This window comes from Haliotis asinina, chromosome 6 (genome assembly GCF_037392515.1).
Source record: "Haliotis asinina isolate JCU_RB_2024 chromosome 6, JCU_Hal_asi_v2, whole genome shotgun sequence".
Lineage (NCBI taxonomy): Eukaryota > Metazoa > Mollusca > Gastropoda > Lepetellida > Haliotidae > Haliotis > Haliotis asinina.
In genome coordinates, this window is record NC_090285.1 from 19,594,731 (window position 1) to 19,617,526 (window position 22,796).

Here is a 22,796-nt window from a genome sequence, read left to right on the forward strand (position 1 = left end):
GTCAAGAATTATGTAGGTTTATACCTTTTTGACCAGTCCTCGTACTGTCCCATTGACTTTGCTGAAAATGGTCTTTGTACATTAACCATACCTCGTGTTCTGTGGACATATATCAAGTCTATGCATTAACTCATTCGCCTAACCTGATGACAGAGTAAAAACTCTGAAATGCAACAACAAAGAGTATGAAAAATTGGTATCCATAAAGGGAGTCATGTATTCATTCAACTTTCCAATGTCCATCTTTCAGTGATCATAGGCAAATGATATTTTACAGTATTGCACATTTCAGGAATGACGACCAGTGCAGTGAAAGTCATGAATCACTTTTACCTGGAAGATAGGTGTACAAAAGCTGCTCAATTATGACGGATATTAGTAGGTCTTAATATTATAGCATAGCTTATTGTATACATTTTGCCAAGCTTAAAGTTAATATTTCCCAAATTAAGGACTGAACATTTAACATATTTTTCAATAACTACGATTATGGTGTATACTGTTTATAACCATCTATAAGTCAAAAGTTGAGGGCTCCAAACAGCAGTCTGTAGAAAGGAGTCAAATATCTGCGGGTTACATTTCCATCAAAAGTTTTTTTTCTGACAGTAAAAAACAATATTGTGTCGCTTTGTATGGACTAACAATAGAAAATCCCTTTGACCATCATCTGAAGATAAAAGACAACACATGTCACATGCCATTTGTGGGTTTTATTGAAAAGACAAATCAGATACACATTTATAAAAGATGTATGATGTCAGGATGGTGAGTGACTGGAAGGATGATATTCAGATCATGTGTCGTAACACTTGGAAACAAATACATCACATTGAGTCTACACAACAGTACAAATGAGGATGAATAGTTACATAGCGAAAAACACAACCTACAACGAAGCAATGACTTTCAAAACATTCATTCAATACTTATACAACACAAACGTGAGCAAAAAATGCTTCAAATGATCCATCAGTATCTACAACTTTGACACAATTTTTCTGACATGTATCAAACCGAAAAATGCAACATTAACGATTAATATGTCTGTATCTGATCTGCTTAAATGCTTGGCAAGCCATGGCGATCATTATGCTAAGACCGTCTTTATTAGACCTACAAGTTATTTATGTTTCAGTATATAGTGCAGCGTTCCACTAAGATCCATTTTCTCAGAGTATATAAGAATTCAAGAATGTTTTCTAAAACTTGACCCAGAAAAGACCATACTAGACTTTTCAATATAAAAATGTGGTACTTTTTAACCTAATTATCCTGCTTGTCACAAGCTTAGTCACGCAGAAGCAGCCAGTCGTTGGTATGGATATAATTTCTAAAATTACTTTCATCACATTTTACACAAATTGTTTTCGTCTGACCATTGCAAAATGTCAACCTTGAAAAATCCTGTATACTTCTGTACATCAAAATACATCATCATGCACTTTACACATTAATGGAAAGAAGCATAATTATAATTCTTTGAAAAACATGTATTCAACCCTTTCAAACCTCTGCCATCTAAACATTTATAATTCCAGTGTGTCTAACTTGTAAAATTTATTGTAAAATTGATCAGACATATCCACTGGTCATTAATTACACTTAATAACCAGAAATAAAGACATGATCGAAAGAAATATGATGATATTCAATTGTATTATTAGTTCTATTGCATGCAAATTGAAAATAAATATGACTTTAATAAATTTTGATTGAAGAGATTTTACACTTCTCAGAAACACTGCTTTCCACAAAATGAAATCAAGACAATATTAATACAATTTCAGACACATTACATCAAGATGTGAATAACATCTGACTTAACCGTTACAGTCGTACCACACAGCCATATCATCCTCAACCTTCATGATCAAGGGCGGACATGATCCAATAAATAAGCTGATGACTGGATGGCAATGTACACATGCTGAGAAATATCACAAGTGTTGGATGAATCGATGACTGGTTCTCACGATGTTGACAGATAATATGTGAGAGATAACATGCAAATAAATATTCAACATTGCAAAAGACGGAGAAAAAGTGCTGTAAACGTACATAGCAAGACACAATACATACACAATATCAGTTTTAAAGTCAGTGATGTAAACAACTAAAGGGTCAGAACAAATTCAAATTTCCATAATCATTTAATTTGAATTGGTTGAGGGAGAGAGAAAGCAGAGAGCCCATAAAATCGCTTAAGGGACAGTCTAGAAGAAAGCTTGAAGTGGTGCAAGGTGGTAAAGGCTTGCCAAATAAGAGAAGGTAGCACTTGACTGGCCATCTAGTGCAGCATCATAAACGACCTTCTTTAGAGGCAGAACATGCAGCTGCCCAGAATGTCACAAAAGACTGCCACACTTCCTGTGGCAACAGACCTATTCACTTCAGAGAGTACTACTATTCTCAGTGAAGATCATTAGCCACCAATGGACAACACTGCATGGCTCAACACTGCCGGAAAAAGTCTCTCATGAACCATAAGGTTTGAAAATAGTAAGCAAAGTTGCCCCACTGCAGTTTTCTAGCTTAACCAGCTTTTTATTTGATCACTGGAAGTGACTGTTGTAATCTGCATGTGATCATTCATAAACTTGAAAAAAAAACCCATATCATGTAAACCTCGGAAACTTTCTATAGATCCAGGGCTCTGAACTACTTAATACACTAAATACAAAGAATTTGGAAAGATGTCATTAGGCAAAGATGATAGGAACATAATTATAAATCCTTAACAAAACTTCTATTCAAACACTGAAAGGAGTTAAATGGTTTTAAGCGTCTCATAAATATACCATGAAAGTGGCCCGGAGACCCTTGGCAGAGTACAATTACTCGCAACTAAACATATAGTATAAATACAGTAGGTTATATATCTCATGTTAAGTCAAAGAAATTCTTTGTGAGAAGTCAAAAATATGGAAAAAAATACTACTGAATGCTTTTACAATCTGACACTATATTCTTAATGGTTATGATACAAAAGTTATTTCTTTTGAGGCTATTTGACCATGACAGAACAATGACAATGCTGTCTTGACAATACTATGACAGGTTGCTTTAAAACCGAAAATCTACTCAAAGTAATACAACAAAGGTCCACAAGGATCTACTCTTTGGTTTTATTTAATGTTATTACACAATGCTACCACTAGGTAATATCTCAACAGCTAACATGACAATATAGAGAAAAGGCTAAACAATGACTACATTGTAACATTAGGAGCAAAAAAATCTACTTATAGTTTGTATGAAAATGTACTGATGCAAGTCACTTTAAACATAAAAAGAAAATAAAATACAGTGAAATTAAGATTGCGAATCCTCATAATTTTGCGTTATATGCATACAAGGGGGTATGCACATTAGATGAAACACTGAAAACAAGTAGGGATGGTCTAAGTTAACACTCATCACATACTGCATTTGGATTTGTTCCACCATTCCAACTACTGTGCCTACTCCCTTGAAATACAAACCAATAATAATGATTTGAAACTATGACCTTTTGTTCAACAAATTTTATCCTGAGTTTTAAATGTTCAACTGGCAAGGTAAAATCATGAGATTTACCAATCTTAATTTCACTTTATTGATTTACATTTTTTTTAAAGTGAAATTCACCAGTATTTACTTCAAGAAGAGTACACATTTAATCTGACCATAAGCATACTCAAGTTTATGCCCAGTTTCAAAAGTATTATACTGTACTCTGTTATGATTAAAACACTGGACATGTTTGCGACTGTTCCTTTCATTTTGAGTCTGCTCCAAGTGAGGCAGCACTTGAGATTGGTTTTATTTAGCTTTTTAATATACCAGCCACATCACATCTGGGGACACCAGACTTGGTCTCCACTGGTCTTCCATGAAGAGAGAGCTAAAGCTTTTACCACTAACAAACAGCCCTTGGTCCATTCAAATGACATAACGCTTAAAATAGCAGTCCTTGTTTAATTATTGGGCAGATCTTGAAAACAATGTACCATTCATTAACACATCTTGCCTTACAAACACTTCCTGTAAATACTTAACATTGAGCAAATATACTGAATACAGTAGAAATGTAAAGGCATAAACATGCAATATTGCACCAACTACAAGTGCTGAAAACAGACAGAACAATATAAGCAACTAAAAAACTAATGTAAGTTGTATAAACTTGAGACAAAGCAAAACAAAAAAATGTAAATACTGGTAAATGTTCCACAAATGCATGGAAAAAGATCAACAAAACAAAGCTTCAGTTGAGAATCTTATAAACTTGTCATGTACAAATTCTCACATATTCTTTTAAGTCAAATGAGTGTTTAAGATCAACTACATTGACCATCTTTATCGCATTGACTTAATGTACTTGAACTGGGCATTAAAACTTACATTCCAGAGACAAAACACTACCTATTATCACTTATCAGCTGTAAATTTCAATGAGGAGACAGACACCGACAAGACTGCACAATGTACAGCCATAAGCAGATTAAATGAGAGCCACTGACTCTGAAACCACATTTGTGTATCAATAGGTGCATTATTTGATATACACTGTACAAGGCAATGATGTTTGACAATATTTCTCGTGAATACACAATGCCATTTAGAAAGTGGTCTAACATAACATTTACATTTGGGATTACACTTTCTTAGAAAAACACAGCTTCTAGTACCTTTGTTGAGTAAAACACAGCTTCTAGTACCTTCATGGAGTCCCATTCAGGATTTGACACCACACCTCCAGAGTTTAGGACATAATCGCCAGTACACAGTATCAAACACCTAACCTGCTCATGTGGAAGCCAAGGTGGCTGAAAAGGTGAAGTGTCTGACTTTGTGACTCAACCTAACAGAAGAACTAGAATCTGTACTTACCTAAGAAAGAATAAGCCCATATATAACATATGTTACAAATGTTTCTCGTATTCATAAATATCCATGAGAATCATAATACACCTTCACATTGATATATGCTGTCATATATCAACATATTATGCTATAATGCTGTTTTTGATCACGATGACAGTACCACCATTTGAGTAGCCAGCAGGGCTCTGATATGAACAATGTCTTGCACTGAAAACTTGCCCAGGTGTGCTGGCATCTTGCAGAGCTATTTTCTGTGTATTACAATATGCATCAATACACATTGTATGTTTTAATCTACTTCAATGCTCCATCTACATTTCTAAGTATGAGGGTATGTTGTCTTGTATTCACTGTAATAAGCGCTCTCAGGAAGAATGATCCCCCTGCTGTTTTCTGTAAGGAACATGGAATACACACAACAAAATACCGACTATCATTTTCAGTAATAAGCAGTCACACATCTGATAACTTAGAAATTATATATGTAATATTTGAGATTACTTCCTCAGAAATATACAGAAAAATTGCTAGTAAGTGTTTGGTAAAGTTCAAAGCAGGATCTGAGTCCATTCTCTCAGAGTGAGGCACATGATCAAAAGGACATGGAAATTAAACCCACTGACCCAGTGCTGCTTCCACAAAATGACAACGCTATATACTACAAAAACATAACAAGTAGTAGTCTAGATCACATACTATCAGAGATGCCAACCCTGAGTCAAATGAAAGCAGAGTCATGACTTGCTAAAAGGAATTCCCAAGCCCTGAAGGTGCAAGTGTGAGACAGAGCTCGGGCCCCTTTGGGGTCTGGGTGGCTTCCCCTACGAAAATCTTGACATTTAGTCTGGAAATATGAAGTTTCTGGCCTTACTTAACCAGTTAATTCTTAACTCAAATGAACATATTCTAGCTTTATAAACATATTTGTATTTTCTAACAAATCAGAGTATTTTATAGTCAATTCAGAGAGTGGATTTCATATTTGAAAATCAGACTGACTCCTCCAAAATGGTCGTGGTTGGCATCAGTACTACCCTTCTGTGTACCACTCTAACAAGTATAAACGTAGACATTGTTCAAGAGGCACCTGAATGAACAGAGCACTTAATACAGCAAATACAACAAGGATGATTTGGGTCTTACAATTTTTCTAAGGTAAATATTGGAAAATATATCACTTGATTAAAATATTAATTCTAACTGGCCCATCGATACACCACCATCAGCAGCATTATATTGCAAACATTTGTTAAACCTTGATTAACTTGTTTCAATGAAACCTGCACTTGTCTAAGATCTTTCAGGTGCATCTCTAATCTCATTGAAGGACTTATACAAAGATTGTTGTGCTTTCCAATACAAGACAACACCTGCTTGGTGGACATACCAACATGTCTATAACTTAGGATGGAAAGCATGCAGGACATACTTGTATCTTTGGAATGTACACCAGGGATGCGTTCAAGGTCACTATCATTATCAATGTCCTTCCAAACAAACAGTTAACCCTTCACAAAACACACCTCAAGAAAATCTGAAGATAAGTAATAGAATCAATCATCACTTTGTTCTCATAACAAGCTTCCGTCAATGTATGGTGCCACTGTGAATCTAAATGTATCACCTTGTACATGCAATGAGAGGACACAGGATTATAAGCATGAGTTGCCTGCCCTTGACGTCTACAGATATCATTGAGTGAGTTTACTTCTACGCTACTATTAATAATATTCCAGCAAAGCCTCCTCAGGACATGAGAAATGGGCTTCACACTTTGTACCCATGTGGGGAATTGAACCAAGCCATCATCGTGATGTATCAAAACGTCACTCCACCTGGTTAGAGAAGTTGCTCTCATTTACCAACTTCTAAACATGCCTCTAAAAGAAGTTAAGAATAGGGTTGTCAAGCACTGCTTTGTCTGACTTTGAGATCAATGACTTGAATGCATCCCTGACAACCAAGGTTGATATTTGCTTCATCCTGTACATCAATATAATTAAAAGCTTGTGGATAAAACATTGCAGTGACTATGAAACCATTTAATGGCTGTTTTGTTTCAATAACTTACAAACAGCAACATATACAAATGTTCTGATGTTTTGTTCGTTATTTTGTTCTTTTATACACTGAAAGGTAACGGTTTGCAATTTACACGCTAGAAGAGGTTGACAAAATAATTCTCATGAATGGTATATATAAGAAAACTATTCACTGAGTATAATGCATCATTGTATCTACAAAATGCATACCAAATTCATGTGTGACATACAATGTTTCACACGCTATATTCAGTTTGTTTTTGCGATAAATTAAAAAATCAATCAATTGGTTGTATCAATAACTGAGTGATATTTACGAAGTTTGAAGACCAAAACAAGTTTGAAAGTTTCTATTTTAAGAAAACAAAGAGTTTATCTTATTGGAATACCAACATCCTATGACAAACAGGTGGAGTATTAACATTGTGTGAGATCAAATAAACAAACAACAATTTTGAATATTACAAATAAACAACCATGAAAGAAAGCATCATAACTATTGCCTTTGCCCTGCCACAATGATAAAATGTCTTTGTCGATTTAAACGTCATGTCCCAAAGACTCCATCTAATATTGTCTTGAATCTACCAGACTCGCCATATAAAGTACATTTTAGAGTTAAGATTTGGACTTTTACAAGCCTAGTTGACAGACTGAACAATTTCTACAAAAACATTTCCATTTTCAAGCATTGGGCAAGCAGAAAAAGATGCAGAATGAAATATTTGTAAAACCACACTGATTGGTTCTGCTTTTCAACATCCCATTTTACCCCAAATGGTTGACATCCCAAATGCACAAAGTGTGTTCATTCTTACATGATCAGATTATTTTGACACCGGAGCCAGTACTGTGATCTTTCAGTTTCCACAAATGCATTAATGAGGTAGCTCCACACAATGGCTTCCAAGAAACTGGACACGGTCATAATGCTGTAGGCAAAAACATGTCAAACCCAAATGACACGACAAAATGTATGCCTTCCTGAAAAACTAGACACTATTTAATCATAGCAGACTGACAGTGTTAAAAGGTTTCAGTGACGAGCTATAATCTTATAATTTTTCAAATTGCCATAGAGTATTAACACTTTTTTGCATATTTCCTTCAAAACATGCTGATTCTGTTGTACGATGGTATAAAACTCATATCACATAATGACATGATTTGGAGTTACCAATCAATCATCTTGTTCTGGATTTCAGTCTAAATTAATACAACAGAACTTTCAGTAATAACATCATTGCTGCATGCTGAATTACCAGACATATCAAAGATTCAACCATTCAGACCCATTCAAAGTTTATACAGTAAATGTACTCCCCAATTCAGTGACTTGGCAGCAGTCTCAACTACACTTGTTCTTTCAAGTTCCTGTAAGGGATACTCTCCACATTCAGATCACCAAATATGTATTTGCTAAAACAAAATATTGTATTTTCTGACCTAGTTTCAAAACATCCTCCACACTACAGATATACAAGACATTTTGAGATGCAACTTTTACACAGCCTTTTCCCTGTATATTAGCATTAAATTCTGAATAAACATACAAATCAAAAGTGTCAAAGACATTATTAATTATTGAGTCCTGTGTATGTAAAACGTAGTATTACTTATTGTTTTGGAGATTTTAAACATGAGATCAAACCAAATTTGACAAAATATTTCCTTCACTGGTCTTTCTTTTCTTCTGGTGGAACTACCGGTTGTTCAGGGCGAACTTTCTTGGAAAATACAGATTTGGGTTCTGCAGTCAAAGATTGCAGGAAGATGATAAGTCGACAGGTCAACAGTAGCGCAAATACAATAGCTGGGCTCATTTTCTCCAAACCTTCATCAAGAGCAAAGTGGGCATAGATGTCGTTGACGGTGATTGTTAAGAGCACAACATTGCTTGCTTCCTTCAGGGCACCTGCGAGCAACAAAATAGCGAATCAGAGTAAAGAGAATTACAGATAGTATAGGAACATGCCGGATCAAGGTGGCAAGAAGGTGTGTTTAAGTGAATGTTTTTACACTGTCAAACTCTGCTCTGTTTGACTGTAGCTTAATACTGCACTAAAAAAATGTCCAGCTACCGGTCTTAAACAATTATGTCTGGACCTGACAATCTGGTGACCAACAGTGTGAGTATCAAGCTACACAATGGGGACACGATGACATGTACCAATCAAGTCAGTGACCATAACTAGGAGATGTTGTAGTGTTAGTCACCTCTCATGACAATTCAGGTTTCCTGTCTCTGTGATCAAAGCAAGAGGAATATGGCATACAGCTGCAGACGTATAAGTTGCAGAACATGAACTTTTAATATTTTCAACAATTTACAGATAGTGTTTCCAGAAAGTATTTCAAGTGGAGAAAGACAAGACCAATAATTTAGGAAATCGGTAAATATTAAAACAAGAAAGATTACTGGTACTTGAAAATAATGAGTACATTTGATACAATAGCACTTTGAAGTTTGGCTATATGGTTATATCATGGATAATAAACAAATCCAAAATACTGAGTGAGTGAAAGGAAAAAGTCATGTTGGCAATATTTCAGCCAGAGTGTGTGATGGATGTTGGTTCAGAGGAGTATTTCAGTTATATTACACAATTTCAGCTTCATATGGGAGAAAATCAGACAGAGAAGCAGGTAAGAGATATAAAACAGTTTGGAGATATGTAATAGAATGGGTGTGGCACTGATGAAACTAGAAACACAATAAGAGTGTTCATGGAATTGAAAGCTATGTCATGTATACAACAATGGAAACTCATGATGAGAACAATGAACAAAACACCTGAAAACATATGCTATTTTTTATTGTAAATACTGTAAAATACACATTTATGATGGTCATGATGGTGACAAAAAACATTCCCTTACTGTTCTATAATATATGATGACAATATCACTGCTAGAATAAGTAATAGCCTGGGCCTCTTGTTACTAAGTTAGGGCGAGTCCTTACATCTACTTATGACAGTTACAAAAAGGTACTGGCTCTGAACATACCTGGTACAAATGCCAAAAGAATGCCACATACAACCTCAGCAGTCCCCACGGCTTTCCGGTAAGTGTGAGGATTTGGTTTCCATCCAGTCTGTTTCACCAGTGGAAAAACCTTTGAGTTTCGGATGTATGTTTTCCTCTGAAACACAAGAAAAATATTTCACATAAACAGCTAATACAGACATTTTCATAACACAATAACTGATGGCCAATACACGATCTAGATGCCAGCTGACAGGCTGTTGGTTGAAACAGTTTTGATCACCACTGGATTTCATCTGTTACAATAGTACTGCAATTTCAGAGTTCTATTCAGATTTGCGTTGAATACTTGTTAACAAACGTTATAGCAAAGATTGTTAGTTATCACCTGTACCTTATAATAGCACACATGATCATTAATTATTTGGTTCGACATTTGAAAGGAGACACTAAAACACCAGCACTTGAACTTAAAGAAAACCAAAATCAAACAAGACAATGCATATTTCACTTTATCATTTAATATAATCTTCTAATAGTGTAACACTGACCAGTGTGTGCATTAACAAACTGTTTGTACATCAATCCTTTTTTTTTTTAAATCTCAGAATCTGAAACAGAAGAAACTGGCTGGAGACATGTCCTGTATAAAACCCATTACTAAGTTGAGAGTATAACTGCTGCAGGGCAACCAAACCAGATCTGAAAGTTTGAATGTTAATTGTTTAGCTGCACATTTCAATAACCAAAACTATACTGGACAAATGAATGGTTGATACCTTGAGCAATGATCCATGCCTTCTGGATACGACGACACCTAATCTACCAAGTAACCCTGCTGACCAACTTATCTACACTGTTATCCTTTTCCAAGGAACATCAGTTTCTAGGGACCCATTACTTAACCAGGTTTAAGCTCCTGTTTTTGCCAGCTTGAATTGTAAGAAGTCAATAATTTATAAAGGAGTATTTCCAATGTCGAGGTGATGCACAACACATGGTTATAAGCATGAGCTAACACTACCATCTGAAAACATGTAATTCAATGATGTGTATGATAATGAGGAGGTGAACGAGTCAGTTTTGTGTACAGTACTGTATCAGGCAAACTAATCTAGCAAGCACATATAAACATTTTCACTGCTGGTATTTTGGTCAATCACGTATGAAATAATTATCTGAATAACCTTTACAAAGTGTATCATTGTGAATAGACTATTGACATTGGCCTCACAAAGGAATGAGAAATACTTTGATTCAAACAAAATTGTACAGTTCTTCCAGCTGATGAAAATAACCTCTAACCTTTCGAAATCTCAAACACCGAACAACTACACCAAGATACTTGACAAACACGAATAAAACGAATATTTGCATTCGTATACAGATAGCATTGTCAATATCAGCTCCTAACGCAGGCAATCTAGAAAAGGTATTTCTACTTGAAATAAGAAAAAGTACCATTTCTTTGTATATTTCTCCATTAACCGACGGTGTGAGCTTAATCGTGCCCACAAAAACAAAGAATAGTCCCAAAGTCAGAGACATGACCCGCAACACAATCGAAGCCATTGCTGTCTGCTCTGACCAGCCTCTACATGCCACTTCCGGTGAAGAGTGTGAAAACTGGAATGAGGGAATTCAATAACGAGTACTGATTCTGCTCACATGAACGTATCCACAAACGTGAAGCCGAACATATTTCTCGAATTTCGGAGAAACATGGGATAGCATGGAAGTAAACATTTTAGGAATAAAACTTGCATTCTCATGTTTTCCACTGCATTTATAAGGGTTCAAGTGGTTTATGAAAATAAACAGAAATAGTTAATAGTGCGTTATTGCCATACGTGGTTGTTTTCCTTCCTAAACTGTTATTTGTGATTTAACATCTTGTTCAGTCGTATTTATCGTCGTCCGCATAATGTCTGAATATATCCCCTGACAATGGTGGGTAATTTATCCAAACAATCAAACTAATAACCAAGAAGAATATTTATATAACGTGTGTCCAAATAGTGGGCATATATCCAACCTATCGGTTCTCAAATACTGGATATATACAAAAACCAGTCGGTTTCCCAAGTGTGTTATATCCAACCAATCAGTGTACAGATACCGGATATATATCCAACCAATCAATGCACAAAACTGGGTATATATCCAGCCTTTTCTCAATAGTGGGTATATATCCAACCTTTCGGTTCCCTAACAGTGGTTTTATGTCCAGCCTGTCGGTTTATCAATAGTGGACATATGTCCAGCCAATCAGTGCACCGAGAGTGGGTATACATCCAACCTCACGGTTCCCTAATACTGGGTATATGTCCAATCTTTCACTTTCCAAAATAGTGGGCACATAATCATTTTTGTTCAAATCCGAAATAGAATTGTTTCCCAGTAACTTATGCTGGTCGAAAGCCAACGGATCGGGTGGTTTGACGCTGTTATACTTGGATGATGTATGTCATCGTATAGTAGTTCCGTAGATCGATGCTCATCGTGTCAATCACTGGATTATCTTATCTATACTTCTGACATGCCGCCGTCATATAGCTGGGATATTGCATATAGCGCGCCGTTAAACAACAAAGAGATATCTTTCCAACGATTCATACGACTATAGATTATTATTACTAATACAAATATGAACACTAAAAGGCAGATGGTAAGTCACCAGCAGGAAAAAAGCACGTTAAAAATATCAAAGAGCTTCAGGAGGATCAGCATAAACTAGCATCCGTAGCCGACAAGAAGGGATGTTCGTATCGCTTTGTACGCTGCCCCTTCAATAGTCATTACGTTGCCTGGCACGTTTTACCAATTTCGCTATACGATCCAAGTTTTGAAAGTCACCACATTAAAGCACCCCACTCAAAGAAATCGATGAACAAAGCAGGGAAATAGGAGCCTATCGGTCGCGAAGTGACAGACCGACGCAATGTCCCGATCCAGATATTTCGTGAATAGGTTAAAAGACTTTAGGGAAGGGTCGGAAGTAGTGCTTGCAACCTCAAAATGGAAAGAAATGTCAGAATCGCTGGCAAAGACAGTCTCAGAAAAGATGGCACCAAATTTGGATAATTGTGATGGTGGTCTCTATGTTGGAAATGCTGGAGTGGCGTACATGTTTTGGTATCTAGCATCCTCTGCAGCTTTCGAAGAGAAGAGAAAACAGCTGTTAGAACAAGCGTTTGAATATTTTGGAGTGTCTTTGAAGTATGCAACTGGCAGAAGAAGCCGAGATTCTGACACCTCATTTATTCTGGGCAAAAGTGGGGTGTATGCTGTCGGTAGCCTCATTGCAAATTCAATGGGCAATGAAAAACTCAGTAGCGAATATGCAGCGAAATATGCATCTTATGCAAAGGAAGTGGAGAAACTGAACCTCTCCTGTGGCTCAGATGAACTGTTTGTGGGAAGAGCTGGCTATCTTTGTGGACTGTTGAATCTCCATAAAAAATTAGGGCAAAAGGTTGATAAGCTTTTGACATCAGACAAGTTTAAAGGGGCACTGATGCGGAGCGAATAATGTTTCTCGCCAACGGTCGAATTACGAAACCAAACCGCAAATTGGTCAGCGCCCGCTCCTTCGACCGTGACAGACAAAGGAACTGGGCTCCTGTCCATATTAGCAGAATTTCTTCACCTTAACAGTCAGGAGGCCGGATGCCCATCATATGCCATTTGTTTAAAAATATCCATGGTATTCCTTGTCTGATCGTAACCAAATATCCCAGCAGTGTAGTTCTTTTCGGATGCTTGGATGGTATAGTTACTGATCCAATTTGATCCTATTTCTGTGTTTTTAACCTCGATATTTAATCATGTTACATGAAAATATGATGTCTACAGGCATGTAGCAAGCCATTTGTTTCAGTACGGAAGATTGCAAAGCTTTATATATATAGGTAGTTTTTAGTGTTGGTTCAGCTGTGATAGCAAATATCATACGTAAATTTTGTTTGCTATGGTAGCTACAATGGTTTATTATTTATGATAATAAAAACACACAGTTAATTTATTTGAATTCGTAAACAAAACACGATGACTTTGCCTTTGGTAGAGAAATCTGAAAATTTTCTTACGCAAAAAAACCCTTATTTCACCTATTTACCCAAGTACACACCAAATGCCTGTGTGTATTCCTTATGTAACGAAATTCCGTTGGTATCCGCAAAACAGTTTTGGCCCATAAGTGTTTTCAGGCTGCATGCGACACAGAGATTACATCTTCCTTGCTGTAACTCGCGTTTGATGGTGTAAACCTACACATGTTATTTGTCATCATTCTCTGGATGGTCAATTAATGAATTTATAACAGGTATAATTAGTAGTAACACCATTTCGGTTACTCAACAAAGGTTCCCATTTGGCATTTCTCCTGTCTGGAGTAAATACTCAACATTATAAATTAAGGTCTGTAATGGCAAATGTATTGTATGTTATGTAATATGTGCATGTAAGTGATGCAAGAGGGTTTATCAGCTGAGTTACAAAAACAAACATCGATCAAAGGATTAACCGATAACACACTGATTGATTAATTACTTTTATCTTCTAGCGGATTTGTCAAAAGGCAGAGTGTGTAGATGACTACACCCTGTCGTAAAGAGTGAGTGCAAAAACAACATCCTCCCTTCAAAGAATTAACCACCCTTGCGTTGATTGATTGATTGCTCATTATTGGTTAACTAAATTACTTAAAATAGTGGACATCATACAATTAGTTGCCAGGTGTGCTATCTTGGGAGACCAATGAAAGGTTTATCTGGTTTTCACCAACGAAAGAAACGATGTGTTACTTTTTCGCAAATGAGACCGTTGTAAGACACGCGACACAGAGCAGGACTATTTACCAGCTGCAGATGAATGGAATACGATTTCTTTTACTTGGATATTGATGGATACATTCCTGAACAAGGTAGTAGCCTGACATTGTTGCTATAGAATTAGTCTGTTTTACATTCATTATTTGCATTTTGTTTTAATTTATTTGTTGTAGCATTCAGCAGACTCTGTATGACAGAAAACACACACTAGATCGCGTATGTGTGTGAAATAGGATCCACATTGGCAATTTATACAATGTATAAAAGTTGCTGTTATGAAATTTACTATGAGTATAAGCAGATTGTGTGTTCTTTTATTAATTTTTGGAATCATACAAATGTGAAAATAAACCAATTAGGGTTATGAGACAAAATATAGAGACGTACATTGGCTTCGTTATTTTCCCGTCCTAATAGTTTTTTACCACTTCTGCCACTGGCAGATGATTAACCTTCAAAGTGTTTCATTTGTTTTCATAATACATTTGTTATGAAGTAAAAATGACTTCACCTAAGTTGATCTCTCTATAATTAAACTATCAATTGCGCTTACGGAATGCGCAGCAGAGGTCACGAACCAGTCACAAATTCTGGGATATCATCCAGGTACGCACGGGAGAAAAACAATAACAAAAGTTTACACCAGTCCACGGAAATTGCTCCGCATCAGCGCCCCTTTAAGAGCGATGGCAATATTTTGAATATGAAAATTTCTGTTATTCAAAACCATTGTCTGTTATTGAACGTTGTTGCATTATCTTATTTTAATTCCAAACATCTTAATCCATTTATAGGCAAACTGCCTTAGTGGTGCTGAAAGAATGGTGTCAGCACAGGTACTAAGATATGTACCCTAGGTATGTTTCTGTACAGAGAAATATACCCTCAATGAAGAAAAAATACAGGAAAATACCCCTAAATGGCAAAGTAGTCCAGTTTTTGCACGTTCAATCTGAAATTGTATGTAGTTATTCCAGTCACATGATTGTATGTAGTTGTAATGAAATACATCTCCTACAGCAGCATGACAGTTTTGTTCAAGAAAACATCACAATGCAGAAGCTCTCACTCTCTTACGATCACTTTTTTCTCTTAACCCTGTCATACCTATTCTTACTCGCACTCTCACAGTCCGCGGCAGTTGGTTGTTCTTGTCACAAGGAAGACCCGGGTTCAGTTCCCAACATAGATACAGTGTGTGCAGTGTGTTCTGGCATCCATGGCCATGATATTGATGGAATATTGCTAAAAGTGGTGTAAAACTGACACTCATTCACTCACTATTTGTAGGCCACTTCGATATTGCCAGCACATTCACGAAACTGAAACAAGTGAAAACCTTAATGTAAATCAGTCTGGGAAATTTCTGTACTCTGAAAAACGTTCAAGGCTTATTTGGTCCTGTTTTTATTTAAGGTTTTATCTTTGACTTGGCTTAATCATACATCAAGTCCTACTGTCACCAGTGAACGCAGGATTTCATGACTTCCCTAAATAATCTCAAAACATTTTGGTAACAGCCTGCTCCAACTGGGTACCCTCTTGTGCCCAGTCATTCAGTTTGGCATTCAGTCCAAATCCAGTCTCCAACTAAATCCTTGATGCCCTGAATGTTGTAGTATTGTTGTGTATGTTGCAGGTGCTGAGTGATGCTGATGTAAATGCCATATGTAGAGCAATAGTTGAGTCCGGGAGGCAGTATGCCCGCAGACATAAGTCAGCCTCACCACTAATGTATGCCTACTACGACACTGAGTATCTAGGTAGGTCAGTCCTGCAGACATATGTCGGCCTCACCACTAATATATGCCTACAATGACATTGAGTATCTAGGTAGGTCAGTCCTGCAGACATAAGTCAGCCTCACCTCTAATGTATGCCTACTACGACACTGAGTATCTAGGTAGATCAGTCCCGCAGACATAAGTCAGCCTCACCTCTAATGTATGCCTACTATGACACTGAGTATCTAGGTAGGTCAGTCCTGCAGACATAAGTCAGCCTCACCTCTAATGTATGCCTACTATGACACAGAGTATCTAGGTAGATCAGTCCCGCAGACATAAGTCAGCCTCACCCCTAATGTATGCCTACTACGACACTGAGTATCTAGGTAGGTCAGTCCTGCAGACATAAGTCAGCCTCACCTCTAATGTATGCCTACTACGACACTGAGTATCTAGGTAGGTCAGTCCCGCAGACATAAGTCAGCCTCACCTCTAATGTATGCCTACTACGACACTGAGTATCTAGGTAGGTCAGTCCTGCAGACATAAGTCAGCCTCACCACTAATGTATGCCTACTATGACACTGAGTATCTAGGTAGGTCAGTCCCGCAGACATAAGTCAGCCTCACCTCTAATGTATGCCTACTACAACATTGAGTATCTAGGTAGGTCAGTCCCGCAGACATAAGTCAGCCTCACCTCTAATGTATGCCTACTATGACACTGAGTATCTAGGTAGGTCAGTCCCGCAGACATAAGTCAGCCTCACAACTAATGTATGCCTACTATGACACTGAGTATCTAGGTAGGTCAGTCCTGCAGACATAAGTCAGCCTCACCTCTAATGTATGCCTACTATGACACTGAGTATCTAGGTAGGTCAGTCCTGCAGACATAAGTCAGCCTCACCTCTAATGTATGCCTACTATGACACTGAGTATCTAGGTAGGTCAGTCCTGCAGACATAAGTCAGCCTCACCACTAATGTATGCCTACTATGACACTGAGTATCTAGGTAGGTCAGTCCCGCCTACTACGACACTGAGTATCTAGGTAGGTCAGTCCTGCAGACATAAGTCAGCCTCACCTCTAATGTATGCCTACTACGACACTGAGTATCTAGGTAGGTCAGTCCTGCAGACATAAGTCAGCCTCACCTCTAATGTATGCCTACTACGACACTGAGTATCTAGGTAGGTCAGTCCTGCAGACATAAGTCAGCCTCACCTCTAATGTATGCCTACTACGACACTGAGTATCTAGGTAGGTCAGTCCCTTCAAATATAACAATACAGAGGACATTTTCATATTCATGCTACTATAATGGAATAATAATTTTTACAAGAAAATCATTATTACCACTGCAAGCATTATACATTAGGATTCAAATATTAGGAAAATATGCATAACGAATATTAAATTCATCATGATCAGTAGTAGACACCAGCTTAAAGCAAAAATTAATTTCATAGATCTACAATCCCACAAGGGTTTACTTGGACATACTTTTTTCTAAATATTATGCTACTTGTGCAGGTGCAGCCCATGGACTATCCTCCATCCTGCAGATGTTGTTGAGCTTTCCCCAGTTCATCCATTCCAACGCAGATGCCGAGCAAGATGTGCGACAGGCAGTGGACTTCATGCTGAGTCTAGAGCAGCCCAACTTTAACTACGCTCCTGCCATGGATGAAGTGCAGAGGAGATGTCGACCCGACTCGGAGGAGCTTGTGCATTGGTGTCATGGTGCACCAGGTTAGGTTGGGACATAAAGAAGCCATACCAATCTCATCTAAATCACCTCTCTTATACAACACCTACCTTGAAGGTTGTGTTAGGTGAATCCTTTGTGAAGTGACCACCAGTTTATAAAAAATTATGCATAAGTTCTTGTGCTGGTAAGACGTTAGTGTTCTGGAAGTGCCATCATTCCATAATTATAAAATTGTTAATGAGCCAAAGAAACATTGATCACAGGATTGTCTGGTTGATTGAGTGAGTTTAGTTTCAAGTTGTACTCAGCAATATTCCAGCTATGTGGCGGCAGTCTGTAAAATAATTGAGTCTGGACCAGACTGTCCAGTGATCGACAGCATGAACATAGATTGATTGGGAACTGAGGACATTTGTCAACCAGGTCGACTGTCCTGGCCACCTGATTCCTTGAGTTGCCTCTTATGAGAAGCGGATTGTTTGGTCCAATATTTTTAAGACTACTGCCAGATTGCTGGAATGTTGCTGAGTGTAGCTTTATACAACAAAGAAAGAAAAACTGTTTGGATGCAGATGTCATGGTACTGAGAAACAAGAAGATATAATTGTCATGGTTCAGAATATTGATGTCTTGTTGCAGGCATAATCTACCTGTTTGTCCGAGCGTTCAAGGTGTGGGGTGATGAGAAGTACCTGCAGGCATGTGTCAGATGTGGGGAGGTCACGTGGCACCGAGGACTGCTGCGGAAAGGTCCAGGGATCTGCCACGGTGTGGCTGGCAGTGGCTACGTCTTCTTGGTGCTGTACCGCCTCACAGGCCACAAGAAGTTCCTCCATCGAGCTCAACAATACGCAGAGTTCCTGTACACCCCCGAGTTCCAGTCTGGGGCTAGAGTTCCTGACAGCCCATACAGTTTGTACGAAGGATGGGCTGGCACCGTCTGCTACTTGGCAGACTTGACCCAGCCAGAATCAGCAGAGTTACCCCTCTTTGATGTGTTTTAAAAACACACAGCTCATTCCAATCTATCCAGTGCTTTCATTGGACACGCCATGTTAACCATTATCAGCAATTTTGTCTGCGTCTTGTTGACTTGTCAGAGACCATGGCTTGTGTAAAGGCAGCTTTAGCTTGAGGAAAACCAAGTGAGGTTGAGATCAGGCAATGTTTAAAATGTTCTTGCCACCGATTTGTAGACTGTGTATGTATAGTGATGTCAGTGTTTGTTGAACTTAATGAATTTGTGAATTTATCTTAACTCTATTGCATCTCTTCTTTGCATCTGTGTTATCTTAGTATTGCCTTATGAGTATTAAACAGCAGTCGATATTATGATACAAGGCATCAATTTATAATTCTTAAAACTGTTTATGCAGATTTGGTAGTATTTCCTTGTTAGCTGCAAATGGAATCTCACTGTGCCCAAAGCTACAATATCCCATCTTTGATATCTGAATTTTGAAACCAGACTATTCAGCTGTTTGAAATGTGAAAACATGTTATTCAGGGTTGTGATTTACTTGCAGAAAGAGAGATAATATGAATTAAAGATATGAAAGAAATACTACATTGAGATATGAATCATATCACATGTACATTATCAGGATATGTGTCATGTTGTGGCGTCGCCATATTGTTATGCATTCAGTCAGTATTGTTTATCGAACAGCCCATTTCTGGTGTCCCTTGATGTGATATTGCTCGAATATTGCTTAGAGGGGCGTAAAGCCGTACTCAGTATGTGTGGAGAGGTTTTCGACCGAAAGTTGGTTCAAGACTGGCAAACAGTTAAGATATAGGACTATGTATTTTATCAGTGTTGTCACAATATAGCATGTATATTACAGGCAGAAAATAGTTGATGTACCTGTGGCCTTTAAGTTCACTTTAGGGTATCTCGAAATTACCTCACTGGACAAATGTCACATTTTTTATTGATATTTTTCTGAAGTTAACTGTTTGGCGAAAATATATGATGGACTTTCAATTAAAGAATATGCCTTATGAGTTTCCTGTCCATAATAGGAATAGGGATGTCATGGTTTGAAATATCTTAGACCAGTCCTAATGAAACTGTTTGTAATTTTCTTCATATCAAAATATTCGTATAACATACCTTGCCACATGTTTTGCTCCACTGTGATTGCTAACTGGCCTTAATTGCATTATTACTTGTTTGAATGGACTTATGTTTATACAAATGCAAGATATTTTCAAAAATAAGATGCTTGGCAAATCAGTTGTAGAAAACGTGTCTAACTCGGAAGTCTTATCAACATATGCAATTTTTATTGAATGAACACTTCGATTCCACAACCTAAATCACTGGCTGGTTTCCAAATTATTGTGATTTTATAAAAATGAACACTGGTCATGTGTACATGAAAAGAATTTATAGTTGGTTATGTTTAATTTCATGTGTTATTTGTTTTTATAATCAAGATGTTCAATCGTTAAATCTATTTTATGAAATACTCACCACTGAGTTTGTTTGATGATATTACATTCTGTGATACTGCATCAGCAGATTTTGTTACGTACATCAGTGGTAGACTGTCAAACTGTCTGTGACCTTTTGTAACCATGGAGACTATGACAGTAATCTCAGTGTTGTTTCATAACTTCAGAAAATTAGGAAAATATATTTTCCCCCTCAGATTATATTTGATTGATCATTAGTATTTATGTTTTGTAAAGATCAATGTGCAAACTTGGGGTACTCTCATTGTATGATTTGAGATCCTTTGCATTTTGCCACTTTAAGTGGGAGGTCATAGTACATCATTTTGAGGCGATTCCATTTAGTGTTTATCATTACTGGTACATCTGTACACATACTGACTTGTGTGTAGCTTTACGATGTTACTTGAATTCATGAACATGTAGCATTGCAGTTACTGACACGCTGTGAATTCTTGCTTCATTTCCAGCGACAAAACATGCAGGATTGTAAATACGAGTCACACATATTTTGAAGATAAGACAAAATATGAACAAGTAAGCTGTGGTGACATTGGTTAGTCAACGTAGCTATTGGAATGCCATAGCGTATGAAAGTGATCTGATGATAACAATGCCTTTGAAATGTCTTGCTTTCTTGATGTTAAATTTAATCCCAGGTGAATGGGCTGTTTTGATGTCCATGGTAATGATTAAACAACTCCAGATGACGTCCTGTTTTGTTGTGTTGGCTAATTTGGCAGCCCCTGAGCTTGTACATGAAAGATGGTACTTGTTATTTCCCTGCCTGTGCTCGGCATTAAAAGGGACACAAGTATTGGTCAGCACAAGGTTGTTTGTCTGAGCCAGTGTAAGTAAACTTTTGCTCAGTACTTTTCGTTACACTCCACCACTGAAAACCTTATGGGAGGTCGCGTCAGGTAACCTTTGAAATTGACCAATCAGAACACAGCTTACCAAATCGTGAAAGTGGACGTTTACACATACCTTTTGAACTTTTTATCTTGAAAAGGTTCGTACCCGAATGATTCTGGAAGCTATTTAGCGTACGCTCGCTTCTGGGTGATGCACACGGTGTACGTACTGCCATGACAACGGTGAGTAAACAGTCGCTGAAAATAGTGTTTTTGGCAATATTCAAGGTTGTTGTCTTGCTGAAATATTAACTAATGGTAACCATGTCAACAGAAACCCAAAAGCGTATATACTGCAGGTCAAATAACTGTGTTATATGCGGATTTTTGTTTGTGGTGAGATCTGTGTCAGTGACCTGAATATTTTGAAAGTTCCTCCGATCCCTAAATAATAGCTGTTGTCTGGTTGGTTAAATCTGTTTTAACTGTCTCGCTATTGATTGGACGGTCATTGGTCACGCAAAGGTTACCCGATGCGACCTTCCGCTGGGTTTTGTTAGACTCAGTGGTGGAGTGTAACAAAATACACTGAGACTCAGTTTACTGAGACTGGTGTCTGAGCATCTAGCACAAGTCTTGAGTACTGTAAAACTCCACTGTTCCTCACCTTACTTTTCTGCTACTACTGTGACAGTGGGGTAGCCTGGTGGTTAAAGTGTTCACTTGTCAGGATGAAGACTCACGTTCGATTCCTGATATGGGTACCATTTGTGAGTCCATTTTCGGTGTCCCTTCATTGTAATATTGCTGGAATATTGCTAAAAGCAGCGTAAAACAAAACTAACTCACAAGATGTAGTCATTGAATCGTTCCGCAACAAGTCTGGCATAGACCAAAGATCACGCAGGTGAACATGGGATTTGAACCCAAGACCAGATGATCAATAGTTCAGACATAAAGCTGTCTGGCAATTAGTCAGCAAGTTGTATGTACTAAGATCCTTCATCACTGTTGTAGTCCCTATTTTGACCTAAAAATCAAGCCACATCTTCGTGAAGGTGGGAGTAAATCCAACAAGAGCAGTGAATGATCAGATTTGTTGGCATTTCTTCTGCATTGGCAATTTTTAACCTATACCCTGAATAGTAGTTGAAGGGATTGAGTGAGTATGGTATGACAGTGGGGGACACCAGAAATGGACTTCACAAATTTTTAACCATGCAGGGAAACTGCATCTTTGTTGTGACCAGATAATGAAAGAATGTTTGCATATCCATTGAAGTTGTTTTAGTCTAACAGAAAACTGATT

General features: G+C 37.6%; 2 protein-coding genes across 2 annotated transcripts; one reads left to right on the forward strand and one right to left on the reverse strand.

Annotated features, from left to right (window-relative positions):
- Positions 1-7,164: 7,164 nt before the first annotated feature.
- LOC137287469 (novel acetylcholine receptor chaperone-like) lies at positions 7,165-11,514 on the reverse strand. Its single transcript, XM_067819780.1, has 3 exons — positions 11,361-11,514; positions 9,921-10,056; positions 7,165-8,826 (listed from the first exon to the last, which is right to left on the reverse strand). The coding sequence occupies exons 1-3, from the start codon at positions 11,469-11,471 to the stop codon at positions 8,585-8,587; spliced, it is 489 nt and encodes a 162-aa protein (XP_067675881.1). The 5' UTR covers positions 11,472-11,514; the 3' UTR covers positions 7,165-8,584.
- Positions 11,515-12,739: 1,225 nt separating this feature from the next.
- LOC137288175 (lanC-like protein 3) lies at positions 12,740-21,343 on the forward strand. The gene is made up of 4 exons (XM_067820610.1): positions 12,740-13,374; positions 16,371-16,494; positions 17,996-18,214; positions 18,813-21,343. Exons 1-4 carry the CDS (start codon positions 12,841-12,843, stop codon positions 19,175-19,177), a joined length of 1,242 nt encoding a protein of 413 aa, XP_067676711.1. The 5' UTR covers positions 12,740-12,840; the 3' UTR covers positions 19,178-21,343.
- The last annotated feature ends 1,453 nt before the right edge of the window (positions 21,344-22,796 follow it).

What these genes read in the sequence shown, in the direction of transcription:
- LOC137287469 (XM_067819780.1), bottom strand. Translation starts at nt 11,471, where the DNA reads ATGGCTTCGATTGTGTTGCGGGTCATGTCTCTGACTTTGGGACTATTC. An exon ending in GAGAAATATACAAAGAAATG is followed by an intron (nt 10,057 to 11,360) that starts GTACTTTTTCTT and finishes CTTGTGTTTCAG; the next exon opens with AGGAAAACATACATCCGAAA. An exon ending in TCTTTTGGCATTTGTACCAG is followed by an intron (nt 8,827 to 9,920) that starts GTATGTTCAGAG and finishes TGTTGCTCGCAG; the next exon opens with GTGCCCTGAAGGAAGCAAGC.
- LOC137288175 (XM_067820610.1), top strand. Translation starts at nt 12,841, where the DNA reads ATGTCCCGATCCAGATATTTCGTGAATAGGTTAAAAGACTTTAGGGAA. An exon ending in ATAAAAAATTAGGGCAAAAG is followed by an intron (nt 13,375 to 16,370) that starts GTTGATAAGCTT and finishes TGTATGTTGCAG; the next exon opens with GTGCTGAGTGATGCTGATGT. An exon ending in TTGGTGTCATGGTGCACCAG is followed by an intron (nt 18,215 to 18,812) that starts GTTAGGTTGGGA and finishes GTCTTGTTGCAG; the next exon opens with GCATAATCTACCTGTTTGTC.